We start from the raw sequence: 21,128 nt of genomic DNA on the forward strand, positions 1-21,128 counted from the left end.
TCTGTACTTGAGCTCATAGATATGTATATATGTCACCAGGTCACCAAGATGATTTGTCTAAAGAAATGTTGCTAGATTTTAAACTATACAAGGATGAACTTGAATCACACAAGAACAGTACAATTCTTTCCAATGTACTTCAGCACTACATGCCATCTAGTAATACATTAGACTATGTTTAGATGAGACGTTAACATGTGTTGATTTTGTTAATCGTTTCAGAGAACATGAACTAATAGATGCAACCAAGATAAAGAAGAGCATACCTATTAAGAGTGTATATAGCATTGGAGAAATAGACTCTCTGCTCATTATTTGGGTTTATGAATACCTAATAACTGAGCCAAAGAGCTTATGCATCTCTTGTAAGAAGGAAATTGACATTGACTATGTCGAAGTTACTCATTTTGGAAACAAAACAAACAAGTAAGGTTTAGGATATATTAGTAGCTGATAATAGCCAATATTTCTGTAGTGAGAATGAAATGAGCGGCTCGGAACTAAAACTTGATAAACCACACAATTAAAAATTAAGATAACATTAGATGTATTGCAGCACAGTCTCCTGTTGCTCATACGAAGGGAAGTCAGTAAATAGTTCACGAAAGTGACATGGGATAGCTGAATAGTAGTGAGTAGTTTCTAAAGGTGTCATTAGGTAGCAGCGCAATCCAGCTTGATGGTTATTCAGTAAACAGTCGTTAAATTGAAGATGCATGAATGGACAACTCAATTTAAAAATTATATAAGACGTAAGCGAGTTACTAAAGATATATCCGCGAAACTTACTTTTTCTTGTATGTACGCATTGCTTGCATTATAGAATTATTTTCCTGTAGTTTACGGTTATTACAAGCATAAGAAAACAGTTTTTCTTATAACAATGGTTATAACTGTATCTTTAGTCAAAATGAAAATAAATGTCTGATGAAGGGAGCGTATGTTCTCCTGAAACGTCACAAAGAAAAACTGTTTTCTTATGCTTGTAATAACCATAAACTACAGGAAAATAATGAAACTTACTTGTAAATGTTCTATTAATTTCAGTGGCCTCTGCCACCATCCACTTTACAAGTAAGTTTCGCGGATATATCTTTACTAACTCGTTTACGTCTTATATTATCAACCGCGTTGTTTATTCCCCTCAACATGAATTAAAAATGATGACCGTGCTAGAGGAGTTTACGTTGGAAGAACAGTGTGCTGCTGTAAGTAGGCAAAAGGACTTCCTGCAAAGGATATTCATAAGGAAATGTTTCCTGTTTGCAGTGAGAAGTGTTTGTCATGTAAAGCAGTGCAGAACTGTGTATTGTGGATAAGTTCTCACAAGGACAGTCAAATGCTTTGTTGATGATGATGTTGAACGAGAGATGTGACCGTGGCTGGAACAGCAGCCCAAAGACTGTTTTCCAGCAGGTTTGGTGGCACTGATAAAGCGATGGGATAAGTAGATCAGTGTTGGTAGAGAATATGTTTTTAAAAAAACTTTTCAAGTCAGTATCTCGTATAGTATTTTTAAAAGTGTTTGTGACCTTCTTACTGACTTACCCTCGTACACTAGTGAACAAGGTCTATTCAGTAGCTGGCGATTGGCAAAACGTGCAGGAACATCTGGGTAACACATAAGCAACAATGCAACGGACGAACTTTCACTTTAGTTTTTCTCGGTTTCATAGTTTTGTGGGTTGTCAAGTTTTATTCCTGAAGGGCTGAGCCAATATCACTTTCAACCCATATTGCTGCTACCTCAATTTACCACAGTTTTGCATTAAAATATTACATAAATAGCTAGCATTTATCTAATAAATTCACTTTGCCACACAATGTTGGTGAAAATTGCATAATTTACAATATAGGCTCCTTGAGAATATTGCATGGTATTTTTATAGACCCTGAGATAGGAATACTCTGAAAAGTATTGACTGGTATCGATTACAAATTTGAACCAATATTTTCTAATACAGCAGATACCAATAAATCTGCATTGGTACCAGCTCAGCAATAATTTTAACATATAGATCATTTATAAAATAACAAATATTCAATGAATAACGTAAATAATGCATTCACTTCATTAACGTATGTAACCAGTTGGCTGTATTGTATCTTTGTTAGAGTTCCTTTTCTGCCACATTTGACTAAGAGGGCGAGTGATGATCTGATGAAGGAACAACCACAAAGGTTTTTGTACCGAAATCTTCATCTTTTATTTATCATAAAAATATGTGCCAAGCCTGATGTACATTCCAAAATTTTTTAGAGCATATTTTATTTTATCATGCTGCAATTTGCATTATAACTAATGACATTTATCTACCTATCTACCAACAATGAAATAATACAAACATTCTGTACTTACAGGTACACTATTAGGACAATTAAATTTTGCCCATCAGGGAAGAATGGAATAGCAAGTGGATCAACAGCCATGTTTAAAAAATGCACTGAAACCTCATGAGAGAATTTCAATTTTAAATTATTGTACTTGCAATGAGAGATATAGTGCTCTACAGTATGAACAACATAATTTAATTTTCATAGTATAATTTTTAACCTTGATGAGAGAAAGAATTATTACTCATCCAATAGTATTCTTAATGCCTAGTGTTAATAAATTACAAATACTGCCTGCTTAAGGTTTCTCATTTATAATTAACATGATTACAAAACAATATAAATGTAATAGTATAAAACACTGACTTTTCTTCCTATTACATGAATTAAAATAAATCTACTTGTGTTGTATAGTTTTAATATGTTTTATAGTGTTGACTTCTGGCACATTCCAAACTAATGTGTAAATCATTTTAGCAATGTATTTCACTTATGTTTACAATCAAGGCATTAAATATCTTCATATTATTACTTTGCATTAACAATGGAGTTTGTATATCTTTTAGTAAAATGTTGATGTTTGGGGAATGAAAGATGTGGTAGTATAATAAATAAACAGAAGTAAATTACTAACTTTTTTAGAGCACCCAACTTAACTTCTTCTAGCAGTGAAAAAAGTTCCCATGTGGTTGGTGGCATGGGCTACCAAAATTAATTGAATTTTTATAAGTAAGCTGCATGGAAAAAGTTAGTAATTTGCTTCTGTACATTTATATAATCTTTTAAAATTGGATTTTTCCAATTAATTTATTTATTTAATTTTTTTTTTAATCTTGATTATTTTGGTGCAATGGCAAAAATATAAAATGTAGGGCTAAAAGTAAAGAGGAAGAAAAATTCTTGTTTTTTGAATGGATTCTTAGATACGGAGAAACTAGTACTCACTTTTATCCGCGAAGCTGTTTTTTCTTCTTTTTCGATTAATTTCAGTGGCCACTGCCACCATCCTCGTTGAAACTTGCTGCGCTGTTGCTTGGCGTGCATCTTTTGTTCGTAGTTCTCTGGCTGCCGTTAGGTGCGCTGTGCATCTTGGTGCGTCGTCTGCTATTTCCGGGCAATAACTGCTGCAGTAGTGGAATCCAAGTGTGGTGCACTTGCCCGCTATCGATGTTTAGTTCGTGCGGGAAGTGCATTATGGCGTGCGTTTCCTTGATTTTGGTGTCTATGAGCGTGTGGGCAGTGTGTTTGACTCGAACCTTTTGAATTTTATGGCTATTGAATTTGATATGTCTAGCAAGACCACTAGTGGGTTGGGCTTTTTTCGCATCTGCTAGCTTCGCGGATAAAAGTGAGTACTTAATTTCTCCGTATCTATATACTACCGTGTCTCTCTTTTCCGAATCATGAAATGGATTCTTGTTCATGGAAGATTCTTGTCTATTCAATTTGGAAGACTGAAAAGTACAATATGTTTTAAAACCCACGTTCTTACTAATTTTTTCATAAAAGTTTTGATCCAATGTATAAAAACAAATTTCACTTTGTCTTTTTGTGGGTAACTTTCTTTGGTAATCAGTAACTTCATGTATATTACATGATACATGCACCAGTCAAATTAACTGTGAATACTAACCACTCATAATATCGACGACAGGAAGAAATGTCTGAAGAAATTTGTGTACAATCCCCTGTGTCGAATATTCATGCACAATTCTCTGTAGGTAAATGCCCTGATGTTGATTGATTTTGGTTATTTTACTTCACTTTTGTGCCAGTTTTGGCTAATCGTGAAGCTGAGGATAAATGGTGAGAATATGATACGGATGAAGGGTCAGTGACAAACACAAATCCCAGAGGATTATACTGACTTTGTCCAGGTGTCAGAGCCTCAATGGCCTACAATACTGAGTTAGTGGGGTGTACTACGTGGAAGAGGGGTTGACATTTGGGTGTCTTTAGATAAGGTCATCCCCGATACCCTGTCAGCATCCATGGTGGAGTGGTTAGCGTATTAGTGATGATAGGATGAAATTGGTGAAGGGGTCACAAATAACACCCATGCCCAAGCTTGGATTTGAACCTGGGACACCTGGCATCGTAGTGCACTGTGCTAACCACTCTGCCACGGAGGCCGGCAGTTTATGCATTTCAGTTGTTACAATTTTCAAGTATTGGAATCAACAGGAAAGATATCAGAAGTTTATAACAAGACTTAAAAAAAATATCAAGCATAATCACGAACAACATTTAAGGAGCTCACTTTATTATCTACAAACAACCTACAAATGTTTATCTTGCAGCTACAGCACCACAACAGGTAGAAACAGCATGCTCCAATCACTAGAAACGCAATCCTTCTGCATGTGACATCGCCTCTAGCACTTCACTGCTAATGTCACAAGGAAAGTGAAATTCACCTCCTCATTTGGTCTCAGAACACAGCCTGCACTGATATGCCACAATGGCCTGCAAAGGTTTCAGTTTCATTACACATTGGTCAGTTCCTTTTAATATTGAAAGCAAATACAAAAATATAGAGCTAAGGACTGATTGACATCTATTATTGGTATTGGTTCCAATTTATCGTCAACAACAATTAATAATGCACTAAAGCAACGACAAATGCGCACTCTATTGACATGTGCAGGGAAATTATGTCCAACCTAAAGAAAAATTACTGACTGGCATAAAGTCCCGGTACAATTACAAAAAAATCATAGCTCGGAAACAACATCCAATAGAACAATGCTGTTGATTGTAAAATGAGCTACAACTCTCCACGTTTATATGACATACACCTCAATGTGCACCCCTCTAGTTGCTCTCAGAATCAAGGCGGTAATCCACTTCTGCCCATACATGCCCTAGCATATCACCAGTAACAGTTAGGATAGTCTCCGTTATTCTTCTTCGAAGAGTAGCAACATCTGGAACAGGAGTCCGGTAAACACAATCTTTGACATACCCCCAGAAGAAGAAATTCAAGGGTGTGATACCTGCAGTGTGTGGTGGCCAGGCAATAGGTCCATCTGCCAGGGAAATGCCTACCCAGTAGACCTCGAACATCCTTGGACTAATGAGGGGGTGCCCCATCTTGTTGAAAAATTATGGTTGGCTGGAATTCCTCCAACTGAGGAAGAAGGTACTGTTCAAGCATGTTATTTTGTAATAGTAGCGGGACTTTATGAACACCCTGTATAATCAAGGATTGGGGGATGGGGTAGAAGGCAAAAATGAAGGGGAAAAGTAAGACCAGTTGTTCTCAATTTAGGCCAGAAATGAGAATATGATGTTTGCTATTATCTGAGTGTGCCTGACCACAAATATTGCTCATCTAGCAATGCCAATGAGTAGGGGCATGCATATTTTGTTTTCGACGAAAAAATGAAATGTGAAATAACACACTGCAATATTAATTTTTCATGTTTTTGAAAGGTATGAGGTGCGTTTTGCTATCATGTTTTGTCACGACATAAACTCTTAAACACAAAATCTATGGTTTATTTACCGAAGCGAGACTTTCTACGGTCTGAAATATCCTATAAGTTATGTAAATCATGGAAAACTAATTAAATCTGTTGTAAATATTTCAGAAACAAAAATGGACTCCTTCACACAGGAATAAAGTTAATACCTTGACAACTACATAAATGTGCTACTGGAAGTGAAATGTTAATTTCGTGTAATAAGTATACTTTTTAAATCAATTTTACATTTTTATTCACCATTTTAACACCGAAATTCTATTTTATATACTGCTTTTGATCCCGAAATATGTCCAGTTTTCATACCAAAATCTTCAACTCTTATACATCATAAATATGTGGCTCTACCAATCAGGTGCCAACAATTTTCTGTAATACCTATACCTTTTGCATAAGATTTGATTGCATACTAGTAGGATACAAATTTTCTGGTGAGGTAACAACACATGGAAAATTTAATATTAAAAATTTATTGCTGCCTTACTTTTACAAGCACATACCTCATGAGGTGAATAACTTTCCTTTGTTGTAAGCAAAAGTTCCTCTTATTCGCTTCCCTTTCTGATTCACAATGTATTTCAGCAGAGGAGGACGTCGAACATACAGTCCTCTTCCATCAGGAGTGTGGATCCTGAATCTACTTCTTGTATTTTTAGCAGAACTTACCGCAAGCCATCCTGCAAAAGTAAACTTTCCCTTCAGTTAAATCGCAGAAAATGTGAGAAAATGGTCAACTTTTAAAAAGTACCAAAATATATGATGTCAGAGACATGTCCAATAAGAACACAACATATCACTGTAATAATATGAGGTAACACTTTTTTTAAATACAAATGAAACAAGGATGGAATCAGAAACTGTAATGTAATTAAGACTGTTGCAGCTTTACTCACAAATATTTCATTAGGATAAATGGTTTTACAATAATCTGTTTTGTACTTTGCATGGGTATTGGAAGGGTGGTGGGGTCAAACTGGGCCTTTGACACACCTAGAATTTGTATTCCTCATCTTAAGGAAGAAAAATTTCCCCGAACTTTTAAAGCTTTCCTTTTTGGAATGAAGTGTGCAAAAGTTAATAACAAAATGGAATACTATACACTAACTGCATGAAATGTACATAATGGAAAAAAAACACTTGTGCTAGATACTCACTCATCTGGTGGAACAAGTAGCACAGTCTCCTCATTTACATAATAAATAATTAAATTAGTTTTTATTTTATTGTTTTATAATAGTTACTATTTTGCCAGCCTCCATGATAGAGTGGTTAGCACAGCATGCTACGATGGCAGGGGTCCAAGGTTCGAATTCTGGCCAGGGCATGGGTGTTCTCTGTGAGTGTTCCTTCATCAATTTCATCAAACTCATCGTAATCGTCGTACGTATATCCCAATGAAGTAACACGTTATAAAACTTTCCTGATTACTTTTTTTATGGGTATTTTTGTTTGTCTTGATTGCAGTGTCTTTGTTCCATGAAAACATGTAAAATCGAGATTCCATTGTACACAGAATCTTTTTTCTAAGACAAAACCAACTGGAGTATTCTGGTTAGAATCTTGACTTTAAAGTTTTTCAGGGGACTAAGGTGAAATTTCTAAAATGTAGGTAAATGTAAAATCTGGGAAAATTTTATAACATTTTGTTCTATTGGGACCATAAAGATTGACTGTATAATGAAGAAAATTGCAAAATCCAGGAATGGGAAATCAGGGTTCTGCTGTACTGGTAGTATCTCCTCTTGAGTAATGGATTGATTCATGTTTATTTTATTTTTTTATTTCAGCTTGATATACAGGGTGTCAGAAATATGGCTACACATTTGAAGTAAATGTAGTGTGTTACTGTACAACATAGAGGGAAATGGTGAATGGTATATTAAACTTTAAACTTCATTTTCTCATTTCAGATAAGAGTCACATGCTGAAGCTTTACGTCATTAGCAAAGATGGTGCTAAATATGCTTAAGTCCGTTACAGTTGCAGTGTGGGCAACTGCATACGAGAATGATCGTGAGGTATGTGAGCACAGCAATGGACTTAAACTAAACAATAATTTGATGTAAGCAGTCGTTCTCTCAATTTTCTCAAAGTTGATGGTAACAATGTTACGTTAAAATCATGTCTTGCCAGTCATACGATCATTCTAGTATGCAGTTGCCCACACTGCAACTGTAACTGACTACTGCATGTTCAGCACCATCTTGGCAAATGATGTAAGCTCAGGTGCGCGACTCTTACCTGAAATGAAAAAATTAAGCTTCAAGTTTAATATACCGTTCGCCATTTCCCTCAAGATTGTACAGTAACCCACTACATTTACTTCAACTGTGTAGCCATATTTCTGACTCACCCTGTACATGGCAAAGTTAAGGCTATAATATTTTTCTTTCCACTTAACCATCTACTTCGATATGTTATTATATTTCTTACTTAGCTCTGCTTTTTTTCTACTTCGGCTAATTGCGAGGATGAGAATGAATGATAAATTGGTGAATGGACACTCACAAAGAACACCCATTAAATTATTGGGGAGGGGGGGATGCTTCCCCCTTTTCCTGTGCCACATTTATACATTTAAAGCTTTAAGGAAAAAGAAACAGCATTTCATTCACCTGCTGACGAAAGAACAATGTCCGCAGAGCACTCCTTCCACCCACACCCTTCAATCTCCACTTCCTTGGATTTCATTTCTGGCCAACTGTGTAATCTACTCTCATCACCACAGGGAACAGCAAACAGTTTTGTGCCGAGAAATGCTTCATACACTTCATCTGCTGATTCTAAACTACATATGGTCACAGGCAGGTCATCAGATGCCATCACAGTAACACTGAAATTAAAAATGTTTGTACAATGTACTTTAAAATATGAACAATATTCATTAATCACTTTTCTGTGAATGATCATCAATTTCCATGTATCCTTCATAGCTTTGTTGATTGTAGGAACTCTACACTCGCTTGTCCCGAAGCAGAGTTCCTACTGGTCCTGACAAACCAATTTGTGTGGCTTTTACAAGTATTTTTTTATTTCTAGACCATTCTGTGCTGTTTTAACTGACTTTAATTCTGTTTAGAGAATATTTTTTAGAGCGGAAATATAAAAGTGCTTGCTCCATTTGCAGAAAACACCATATTTAGCATTTCTCTTTTGTACATGAATACCAGTTGTAAAAAAAATAGTGTTTACAACTGTGACAAATCCATTCAGTGCAAATATAACAACCACTCAGCAATGGCACCAGAAGACGGAAAGCAGAAAGCACAACACACAACACAAGCCAGGAAACTCACACCAGCACCGCCAAATGCAACTACCAGCACCCAGGAACTAACAAAGAAGTGACGCACTCCAGACGCTGTGCCCTTAGTGAATGAAGACACTGAGCCTTCGAAATAGGAAAAAACTATCCAATTGTGCAACATGAAAACACAAAACTTCACATAGGTAATACTTAAACCACGTTTACCGCATCCCTCCATCATGAATAACAACCATATTTAACATTCCCAGACTTCTTGAGGTTTTTCATTACATTATCATCTATCCTGAAATTTCCAGGTCTATTTCCCTGACTTTTCCAGGATCTCTACACAAGGAAGAACCACGTAAAATGATCTGTAAACCTTTGTATTGTTGTTATCTAGTGTTGTTTTTCTGGCACTTTTTGATATTTCAATGATGAGGATGAGTGACGAGTAGATGAAATTAGACAAATGGACACTCACAAAGAACAACCATATGTAGGCAAGTAATCAAACCTGGGAAATTGGCAGTAAGATCGAAAGTCAACCACCCAAGATCCTCAGTCACGGAGTCCACCGTAAATCTTCCTAAACACTCTTATTTCCCATTATCTCAATTTCCCTTACTTGTGAGTGTCCATGTTCATATATGGCCTATACAGAGATATGAACATAAAGAAAATATAATCAGTGGTTGGTGATTCACATTGAATGAGACAGACTCTATCGTAGCATCAGGGAAAACATTAGTGATTCTGTGAACCTGTCACTTCTTGCCACGGTTGGATTCTCAAATGGCAAATGGAGCATTTTCTGCAAGTGCAGGTATAAGGGCATGAGGTAATTGTGACGTCCATCTACTTGAAATGTTGTTTTAAGTACACTTTATGCACAGACAGGCTAATTGGGACTGGACCTACAGTATAAAGTGGGATCCGAACCACTGCGCAATGTGCCTCCACTGGGTATCGAGCTCGCGACCCCTTGACTACAAGGCGATGACGTTACCACTGCACCATGGGGGAGCCCCATGATGTCCATCTACTGTAATCATGGAGAGAACCTCCAGAATAGGTTAGATGTGTTAATCCCACAAACCGGTTTTGTTCACTGTGAACAAAGTATATGCAATGCTAATCATTCACTGATGATCAAATCTTAACTACCTCTTGTCTGCTGTCCAATTCTTTCTCACAAATCACACACAATTCAGATTCTCATTCTTGAAGACAGGATTTAATTTGAGGAAAAGAAAACACAAATTTTAAGTAAGAATACACACGATAATGAAAATTATTCACAAATAAACATAAAATATTTTGAAATTCACATCAAGTCTGCCATTTTGAAACCTGTTTGAGGATTCCAATGGTCTGATATTGTCTCAGTTTGGATATGTCATTCAGTAGACATAGCACAAGACAGAACGATGTAGGAGACGAGTAAAAAAGAGTCAGATGAGGAAGAAGACAGGCATGTGAGAGGTATGTGTTTTCATTTTGACCATTTAGGACACTTCTGTCATTCTTTTACCTAAAACTTGATACAATTTACAAATGCTTACCGCACTGGTCCTGGACCATCAACATGATCTACTCTTCCCAACCCAGCAAGAAAGAGTGTCATTTCTTTCTTGAAATAGAAAGTTCTTGGTAGCAAGAGTCTTCTGGGTAATGTTAACATCAACTCCTCTATAGATAATAAATTAATGATCTGCAAAGAAAAAGTAAAACAAAGAATGCATGATGAGGAAATTTATATTCACCACTGTGAATGTTAAGTAAATAATTATAATACAAAACAATGAAATGAGTTTTTATAAGGGATAGGCCAATATGAAATGTACTGATAGTGAACCAATATTCAACCAATCAGATATAAAGTTGTCAATGTTCCTTAAAGAACATGAATGGTTCATCAACCTTCTTAATTACTGTATGTAATCAGGTGATTGCAACAGGTTTTGCCTTTGAAAAAGTTTACATGTTTACACATTTACTATACAAAACCAGGACATAGGAAATGTATGTCTATATTCGTAAAAATAATACCAAAATACCAGAATTTTGGACATGTTATATACAGGATGGGTGAGAAGTAACTCGGAATTGAAAATTTTATGTAGGTTTTGTAATATTTACTGAATCTTATTGAAACATTCAGTACATATACATTATGGAATAGGATTACATATGTGCACATGAATTTCACAATATGATAGCCAATATAGGGTCATAAGTCCATATTTTCTGTATGACACTGTGAATGGCAAACGCCACCTGAGAATGTTTGCAAGGGTATGTTTGGCCATCGTATCTCGCTGCCACACTTTGTACTTACCATACAGGCCTGGTTGGACCACAATTTTCTGGGACACTGGCTGGGACAAAGAGGGCCTCACGTATGGCCTGCCAGAAGTCCAGACCTCATGCCCTGTGACTTTTTCCTGTGGGGCTGGGCAAAGGAGGAAGTGTACAAGACAAAACCCCACACTGTGGAACAACTGTGGAGGCACGGATTCAGGTATCACAAACATCCCAAAGGAATTCATACAGAAGACCGTGGATTCCATTGGAAGCTGGTGGATGCCACCAGAGCCTACATTGAATCCTGAGCTGGCACATATTTCATCCTATTCCATAATGTATATGTACAGAAAATTTCATTGAGACTGCTTAAATATTACAAAAACTACAGCAAATTTTCAATGACTAGTTACTTCTCACTCAGCCACCATGTAGATAAAGTGGATTTGTAAAAAAACATTTTACAAATACACCAATATGCCAATATTGGCCGATATGGATAAAATACTGATTAAATAGTCTCATCACTACTATTTATAATATTCCTTATTTCTAATTATCTCAACTTTCTGGATGATCAACATCAAACACTCTAACAACATACTTTCCTTCTTTTTTTGTGTTTGTATCAACAGAAAAAAGTTAAATTATTTAGCAGTTAAAAGTCTTCTACTTTTCCGAACATTACTTATTTCTGGAAATTCTATGTTTTATGTCTCTGCATTACACCTTACGTTAAAAAAAATCTTGCTTGTTTTATTTGTATTGAATTTCATATTTGTTCATGTGGAATAGAAATTTTTGGTCAGGACAGAAAATGAGACAGAATTTTTTTTAAATTCCAATGTTAAGTATTTTTTAATACAGTAAAAATCTCAAATTTGCATTTATGGAATGAAAACTGCAATTTCCATAAAATATCCAATCCTTATGGGTATAAAACTTAGAGTATTGAGAATTTTTAACACACAATCTTTTGAAACTTAATGGCTCAAAATAAGAAAAAAAAAATTGCTAAAGTTCGGATTGGAACTCTTTTTTTGGATGGAGGATCTACACACTTCTAGAATTAAGGATTAATGCTTACCTGATCAGGCTGGACTGAACCCGGGGTATCATAGCACCACTTCCCCTCCCTAACATCTGGGTGATTAGGGTTAAATGTCTTGGGAAGGGCGCTACCAGCATTGATGGAGAATGGATCCATAGCTTGCACTGGTTCTTGAAAGCTTTTACCTACATGGCCTGTAATTCAACCAGATGGGAATAATGAATCTTCATGTTTCCACTGTTGAAAAATGTTTAATTTACTGAATAACAATGGTACAGGGTGCAGCAGCATTCATAGCATAATTTAAAGTTGCAATTATAGATGAAAAAAGTATTTTTATTGAATGACCTTAATACCTAATTGTACAGATAGGAGTGCTGTTTACCACTTATAGTTTGAGTATAACCCCAGAAAATTAGTACCACACCAAGCAGCGTTGGACTCTGTCCATTACTCCTAACATGTTTGTCCGTATACTGGTAACAACATCTAATGACTGACGTGATCCTTCACTTCCAAGATTGTGGCAGGATATGCTTGGAATACTTCTTGCCATGGGCATCCGGAAGGGGGGGCCATCCCCCCCACCATGGGAAATGAAGTCAACCAAAAATTATGTATTTCACACATAAAATTTCATGTTAGCCACAACAATATGTGTTAATTATTGCATGAACACCATAAATTCAAATTTAAGCAATTTTTTTTTTAGGGAATAACACTCTTTTGGGGCGAAATGTGACTTGTTTGCCCTCACCCTGGAAAAAAATACCTTCCTTGACCCTCCCTGGAAAAAATCCTGCGGACGTCCATGCTTCTTGCTTAAGAAAACCACATAAGTAGTAGTTCAAAGAGGACAAATCCGGGGACTGAGCTAGCCACGGGTGTTACCACAAGGGGATATCACTTTCTTTGGAAAGATCTGTTGAAAGAAATCCATCACAATTCACAGAATAACAAACAACAAGTGAAGCACAGTCTACTGTAAATGTCACAGTATGGGTGTTTCCAATTTCGTAAAACCAACATTCCATGTTTTCCAGACCAAATCATTACGGCAATTAGTGTATGTGAACATCAGCTGAACACTCACAGTTAGAATCCCACTTAAGCGAGATTTAGAATATTCACTTCACATGTAAAGGTAACAATGAGAAGGAAAACTCAACAGTAATTGGTTGTTGGGTAAGGGGGAAGAAAGCAAATAGTGACTAATGGACAAGGATTTCTTTTTTATGAAAATCAAAACAAATGTAGCATAAATAGTACATAATTATGTATGGTAAAATTGACTGATCGTCATCCCGTTTTTCGAGAATTTTCAGTGTTCTTTCTGAGTTTATCTTTAATCCTGGTGTACTCGTGCCTCCGCTACAGTGTTTCCTCACCGATGTCAAAGGATTTTCATGATCTATTACGATGGAGATGTGCTGAGAGAGACTTTTCATTTTCGGCACTCGCGGCAACAGGTATGCGTGTCTCCGCCATGGCTTCACCCAGCAGCAGGGAGCAGCGCTCGGCAGGTAAGGGGACCCCAGCCCGGTACTTTCACTTCCTATGCATGGCTTTAATCTGTGGGGACATACAAGTGAATCCAGGACCTGTGAAAACGTTGGCAAATTTCTCTGTGTATTACCAAAATACACAGAGCATTAAGAACAAGCTTTCTGACTGTGCTGCTTTTGTGTGTGAGCTAATGACATACGATTGCTTGATATTTACGGAAACGTGGTTAACTGAAAATGTTAGTGACAGTGAACTACCATTCGCAAGCCATTTTAACATATATAGAAAAGATCGTGCGACTCGCGGGGGTGGCGTAATGATATGTGTTAGCACAAAATGGCCCAGTAAAGTACGCAATGACCTAAATCGGAACTGTGAATTACTGTGGGTCGAGGTTTCAGTATCCAATGCAAATAATCTTCTCCTTGGTTCGTACTATAGACCAAATAAAAATAGTCCACTGTACCTTCTCGAAGAATGTCGAGATTCGTTACTTGCAGCAATTGCCTTGGGGGACGTTGCACTTTTCGGAGACTTCAACCTGTCTATTGAGTGGCAAGATCCTGGTCATGGAATCGCGAAGTGTGCAAATGACCTATGGTTCATCGAAACTTTCATTTCTGGTTTAAAGCTAAGGCAGCATAATTTATTCAACACCAGGAAGGACAGTAATCTAGATTATGTTGTGACCACATTGAACAATGTAAACATTACGCCGCGTAAGAATCTCCTCAGTTCTGACCACGATAGTTTGGACGTGTCCATTTCCATCCCCCCACCTACTAAAAGAGGTCATCGCCCATCGATCCAGAAGAAGCGCCACCTATGGAACCGAGCACCGTGGGAGGAGATAAGACGTACCCTCGAATGCTTCCCCTGGGGGCTTTTGGAAGACGGGACAGTCGACGACGCAGGTGAGCTATTTACAGCTGCCATTCATGCAACGGTGAACGACCTTGTTCCTTCGGAAAGAATAGCATCTCGCCGATTTCCAAGTTGGTTCGACTCCGAAGTGCGTGCTGTACTGGCTAACAAGAATCGAGCCTGGCAAGTTTGGAAGGACTTCCCGAGTGAACACACTTAAAATACTTTCGCTGTTCTTCGACGGCACTCAAAGTACCTTCTCCGAAACAAATACAAAGAATACATAAACAGTATCAATGCAACAATCCAGGAAAATCCAAAGAACTTCTTCAGTCTAATAAACTCGAGAAGAAACAACAGCAGAATTCCTCTTGAAATTACACACAATAGTGAAAGTGCGAAAGGTGACCGAAGGGCTGAACTCTTAAATGCTTATTTCCACGGCAACTTCTGTCCGCCTGGCCCCCTTGCAACGTTGCCAAACGTAAGATCAGTCTGTTCTTTCTCTCTAACAAAGCTTGCCACTACAACCGATGAAGTGAAAAGTCTATTGTCGTCTCTCCCAGCTCACCGTGCCCTAGCACCGGACAATATCACCACCATGTTCCTGAAGACAACTGGGGAATCCCTTTCTTATCCCCTCTGCATTCTTCTGAATAGATGTTTCTCGGAGGGCGTCTATCCTCACGCTTGGAAGCAAGCTAACATCACTCCCATTCACAAAAATGGCAACAAAAACCGTGCTTCTTCCTATAGGCCAATCTCGTTACTCTCTCCTCTGTCCATCATTTGTGAAAAAATCATCAAAGACAGGCTATATAAATTTGTTTCTCCGTACCTTAGCTCAAATCAACATGGTTTTCTTTCTGGTAGTTCCTGTCTTACGAACCTGTCTGTTTTTCTCTCACATGCTATGAAATGTATTTCAAACAATTCACAACTGGACGTTATATATTTTGATCTAGCCAAAGCTTTCGATACTGTCAGTCATCGTCTTTTGATTCATAAATTATGCAATAGATTCAATATTCATGGTAACTTTCTTAACTTGCTCACAGATTACCTTAGCGATCGCCAACAACGTGTAGTCCTTCCAGGAACTCTATCTAACTTTCTTCCCGTCCTTTCTGGAGTACCACAGGGCAGTGTTCTAGGACCCCTCTTGTTCATATTATTCGTCGATGACCTTACCGACCATCTCACAGCCGCCTCTAGTAATTACCTTCTCTTCGCAGATGACTGTAAGATCTTCAGAGAAATCTCCACTTCCAACGATGCTCATCTTCTCCAGAATGACATAACAACGTTTTTTTCATGGTGCCTGACATGGAAACTTACTTTAAATCCTGAAAAATGTACTACTCTCACCATCTCTCTCAAAAAGAACCTGTTAAAGTCATCTTACTCCATCTTTGGCAATAACATCAATGCAGTATCCTCTCATAAAGACCTAGGCATTGTTTTCGACCAAAAGCTCACATTTGAAGAACATATTACAGGCACGACAAAAAAGGCTATGCGTCTCTTAGGTTTACTCTACCGTTTCACCGAAATTAGTGACATCTCAGCCCTCACCTTGTACTATAAATCATTCATCTCCCCAATAATAGAATACTGCTCTCCCATCTGGTCCATGGCATGTCCCACTCAGCTCTCCAGAATTGATTCTGTTCTTAACTTTTTCCTGGCTATAGTTCGTTACAGGGTTCCCTCATTACGCAACTTTCCAACACCACATCTCCTGGCCTTTCTAAACCTACAGACTCCCTATCAGCGCCGTTTACTGAACGATTTTAGGTATCTTTACAAAATTGTCAATGGCAAAATCCGTTGCAACACACTCCTCCAGGAATTCCACTTTCGAGTGCCTATGCGCTCAACACGCAACACAAATCTATTTTACACAAAAAAGCCAAGACTGGAAATTCAAAAAAGATCGCTCTTTCACAGACTTCCCACTCAATATAACGACCTCCCATCAAGTGCTGATGTATTTTCCACAGAATATGCCTTTCGGTCAACCATCAGAAGATATGTTGCTAAATAATATTTAATTGTGCTATCTTGACTTATTTATATTAATATTTTGTCTTATTTTGCTATTTTTATTTTTGTTCTTTTTTGTTATTTCAGGGTGGCTACAGACAAGCAAAAATGAAATTCCCTGACTTTTCCAGGTTTTCCATGACAAATTTTGTATTTTTCCCTGACAATTATAAACTAAATCCTCGTCTTAGTAAATGGAAATAATAAACACAGCTTTCAGGTATGGATATGGTAAATACCTGTATTAGTTTGCAAGAAATTTACCTCATTTCTTAATGATTTATATTCAAACTGGAAAATAGTGAATCTATAAAATTATTATAATTCACAAACTAAAGAATTTTACATGGATTTTTTCACATGCAGGTAGTTTTAAATAATATATCTGCAACAATATGGCTATTTTTAAATTTACAACTAAATGAAATTAAACCAAATTAGTTGTTTTATTTAGCACCATACCATAGTGAAAAAAGATATTACAAATATAGTAATACTCACCTAGTCATTCATTCTTCCAATTCCTTACTCAATAATTTGGTTAATGTCAAATTTCAAACGTCACTTAAAAATATATTCATGTTAAAAGAGAACACCTTTTAATAATGGGCACACAGAACAACACTCAGAGAATCTGTTAACTATGTACACAATACTTCTTGAACCTTATATTTTGTCATATATTATGCTATTTATTTATGTTCATCATTATTATTTTTTTAACAAGAGTCAATTTTTGCATGCCCCCACACACGGAAAAAAACACGTAATGACAAAAACAGAACATTAAGAATAGTAGTCTACTTTTTTAACTTTTCAATTTCATCATTGATCATGTTGACTTCTTTCTGTGCATCTTCCATTACTTTTGCTTTCTTTGCTTCAAGATCTCGTACCATTTTTATTGAATGTTTTCTATGTGCAACTTCTGTGCTTTTGAGTTCTTCTTCTCTGCGGCGCCTGTTAGACGCTTCTGAGAAACGTGTACGTGCATTCTTTACTGCACACATCATGCTTTTGGAAACTGATACATTTTCAATTCCACCCACAGAAATTACAGAATCATAAATAATCCTCCTTGCAACTAGTGTTTCTTCTTTCATATTATCTGCCAGACATTCTGCATTGATAGAAAATCCTCTTTCCAAGTTGGAATTTCCGTGCGAAAAGATCAAAACCATTTCAATCAGTAGTTTCAGTTGCTTGAACTGATTCTCCAAAATCTCAACCCAAAATTTATCCACACGCTCAGTTCTTCTACTATATTTCTTCAGTGATTCATTAACATAGGGTTTGGAGCACAATTCTTTAAATTCTCGTATAATTCTGTCTGCTTTTGTGCCATCCAACCAATTACTTTCCACAAAATGTGTCAAAAGACAATGTAGACGCCTTGCACCTACCACGGAATTTGCAGCTACATTAGGGTCTAGACATGATATTGCTTTTGTCAACTTATATCGCAGTGGGGATTTCTCAATAAGTTTGGAAGCAAGCTTCTGTAAACATCTCCTGCAATCTTTGCGAAAACTTAACACATCACACTCTTTTAATGGCTGACTTTTCTTGATAGCATTTCGGGTGGCAAATCCAAGGTCAACGTGTGTTGCAGGAAGCAGGTTTTCCTTGTTTGTGACATCTACCTCAACACAGGATGAACTTGCATTAAGAACTTCAGATTTTACAAATCTGTTCATCACATTTTTCAAAACAGATGACATGGTATCATACAGGAAAGGTGCAAGGGGTGCATCACTTTGAAATTCTCTTAAAAATGGTTCTAACTCTGATGCAAGTGACTTGTAAAATGTAAGTTTTGCAAGAAGCATCTTGTCCTCCAATACTTTTGCTACAGTTTTAAAGCTTACTGTGGTAGGTGTCTTCTTGTCAGCTTTGACTCCTCTAACATATGCTATTATGTGAGGTAAAATATCAATTGCTCTTTGAGCAACACCAGTATTATCGAGCCAACGAACAGAACAAAACTTTTGTGGGAAAACATTTGAGTTTGAATAATATATATACTGTGCTCGTCGGGCTGGCACATCCTTGAACAAATTATAAAGTGCTCTTAGGAACTCAATAATTCTCCAATCAGTTGTCTGTATTGCAGTTTTGAATGCTAAGTGCATTGTATGTAAGCCACAGCTTCCAATATCCATTATTATGGGATCATTGGGATCCCTTTTCAAGTCCAACTTAAGGTCCTGTAACAGACGAAAATTAACATTTGGTCCATCCATTGAAACCTGCACTATTTTATGTAAGCTGAGTGGTGATAGTGCCTCTTTTATTGCGCATAGGAGTTCTGAAGCTGTAGTGTGTCCTAAAAATGCTGAAGTTAAATACCTTGTGCACACTTGGTCTTGCTCCTTGTCCCAGAATCGAACACTTATGTCCATTTGCTGCTTTTGAGACACTTTATTTAGAGACTCATCAAAGCCCACAACAAAAAAATTACACTCTGAAACCTTGTGAATAAGTTTATCTTTAAAATATGGCGAAAGTCCATGAACTAAAGTGTATGCTATTTTATCACGTTGAAGTTGCATTTTCTGTGCAATTTTACTGTCCGAAAACATAGCCTTAAATAATTTCACATCCTTACCAGCAGTCCTCATTGATGTATGTGTCATCACACTTTCTATGCACCACAGCACCTCTGCTTTTATTATTTCATAGTTTAGAAGATATCCCTTTATGCCATGAGAACTTTGCACTGTTTCTGTCATAGCTTCTGATCCTTGATCCAAATTTGCTGAAGTAGTACTAGGTCCTGCTGAAGGTTCTTGTTGAAGAGTTGTTCCTCCTGAAGTTGGTAACTTTTGGTCTTTTATTAAATAAGCTGCGATGGAAGGCGTTTTTTCGGTGTTAGAAACTGAATTTGTATGTTTCTTTCCTTTCATATGACTTACAACTGCTTGCTTACCCATGTTACTAAGTGCAAATGTAGTATTGCAGAGAGTGCATCGAGCGGAAAACTTGTCACCTGCTACCTCCCGGATCCAAGAAAATGATGGATCTGAAGCCCAGTTTGGGTTAAAAGAAGTCTTTCTATACTTCGACATGTTTCTTGAATTCCTAGCTGAAAATAATAAGAAAAAAAAGAGAGTCATAATTATTGCTGTTTATTATTTATCTGCAAACTAAAGAACATAACAAATCTTGAATACAATACATTGAAAATATGGCATTTCATACAATGTATTTTTAGAAAGTGATAGTGTCTCAACCAGAAACGCAACTAGCGTATTTCATATTCTGTAACAATGCTCTACTATCAATTTCTAAAACCAAACACTTGAATGTGCTGAATTTGACGCTGCAGGATTGCTGAACAACATTAGCACATGACTATAATTTCGGAGTATGACTAAACTACAACAAATAGTATTCAAATAGTAATAATGCCATTTATTGTCCGAGTTTTGTATTTCCTATAGTGTTTGTGCAGAAAACTGAATAAACTGAACTCTGTATTTTCACCTCCACAAGCACGATTAAGAAAAAATAAATAATAGAGGAAACACAATGGCACAAAAATGTGCTTTAGTAATATTAGTTCTCATTCAGTAATATCTTTTTCAAATGTTCTTCACAGCAACAACGGTAAAAAAAGATTCACTCAATACCTGTCCTAAATACATTGAATGTGGATGAAATATTTTTTGGTACAGTTTCCTGTGAGCTAGTGTGGACTGGACTATTGAGAATGGACGTCGGAATTTCTTGATTACAGTGTGAATGTGAATTAAAACTTCTCTTCTGTACAGCTATATATATGTCTACTAAAAATACACTTTGAAAGAGTGTTGAATTTATATATATATAAAAAATTCACTACCATGATACAAGAATGAGATTTGCACCGAGTAAAATGTAAAAACAGCACTCTAGACATCAAGAAGTTGTTATTAATGGGAATCTCAATTTCTCATATTTTTGAAAATCAAAATTTGTATTTTCAGTTTATGAATTATTTTCTAATGAATATTAAAAAAAATCATACAATGTAATTTATCTCCAAGTGCATTGTTCTAGGAACACTTCAATTTCCTTTATTAAAGGGCGAGGTTCAGCCTGTGGCTGTTCTGCCACCTAACCCCGATGGATACATATACATACTAAATGTTCGTACAATAACAAAGAATAAAGAAAGAAACATAAAGACGACACAAAAAGAACAAATACTTGTACATAGATTCTCATTGTTTCCATGGCATTTGATTTCAGATGGGAATAGTTTCCTTAAATATCTCTTCAAAGGTGGCTGGAGTGTGGTGTTGAT

The 21,128-nt window shown here is 36.7% G+C and overlaps 2 protein-coding genes across 5 annotated transcripts in view; one reads left to right on the forward strand and one right to left on the reverse strand.

Moving 5' to 3' along the window:
• Nucleotides 1-2,824, forward strand: part of LOC145990131 (inactive pancreatic lipase-related protein 1-like) — a 100,058-nt gene extending 97,234 nt beyond the window's left edge. The window contains exons 11-12 of one of the 2 annotated variants that reach the window (XM_083125791.1): nt 223-426; nt 2,362-2,824. In XM_083125791.1, the coding sequence (XP_082981917.1) occupies nt 223-426; nt 2,362-2,458 (301 nt within the window). In that variant the 3' untranslated portion in view covers nt 2,459-2,824. The remainder of the gene's footprint in view (nt 1-222; nt 427-2,361) is intronic. The other variant, XM_083125792.1, reaches the window with a different exon arrangement.
• Nucleotides 2,825-4,590: 1,766 nt separating this feature from the next.
• Nucleotides 4,591-21,128, reverse strand: part of LOC145989723 (nitric oxide-associated protein 1) — a 46,263-nt gene continuing 29,725 nt past the window's right edge. For 2 of the 3 annotated variants that reach the window (XM_083124986.1, XM_083124988.1), the window contains exons 6-10: nt 12,461-12,618; nt 10,632-10,780; nt 8,435-8,652; nt 6,320-6,496; nt 4,591-4,800 (exon numbers count right to left, since the gene is read on the reverse strand). In XM_083124986.1, coding sequence (XP_082981112.1) covers nt 6,321-6,496; nt 8,435-8,652; nt 10,632-10,780; nt 12,461-12,618 — 701 coding nt within the window. In that variant the 3' untranslated portion in view covers nt 4,591-4,800; nt 6,320. Of the gene's footprint in view, nt 4,801-6,029; nt 6,497-8,434; nt 8,653-10,631; nt 10,781-12,460; nt 12,619-21,128 lie in introns of those variants that run through there. The other variant, XM_083124989.1, reaches the window with a different exon arrangement.

Source organism: Lepisma saccharinum, chromosome 7 (assembly GCF_977018435.1).
Source record: "Lepisma saccharinum chromosome 7, izLepSacc3.1, whole genome shotgun sequence".
NCBI lineage: Eukaryota > Metazoa > Arthropoda > Insecta > Zygentoma > Lepismatidae > Lepisma > Lepisma saccharinum.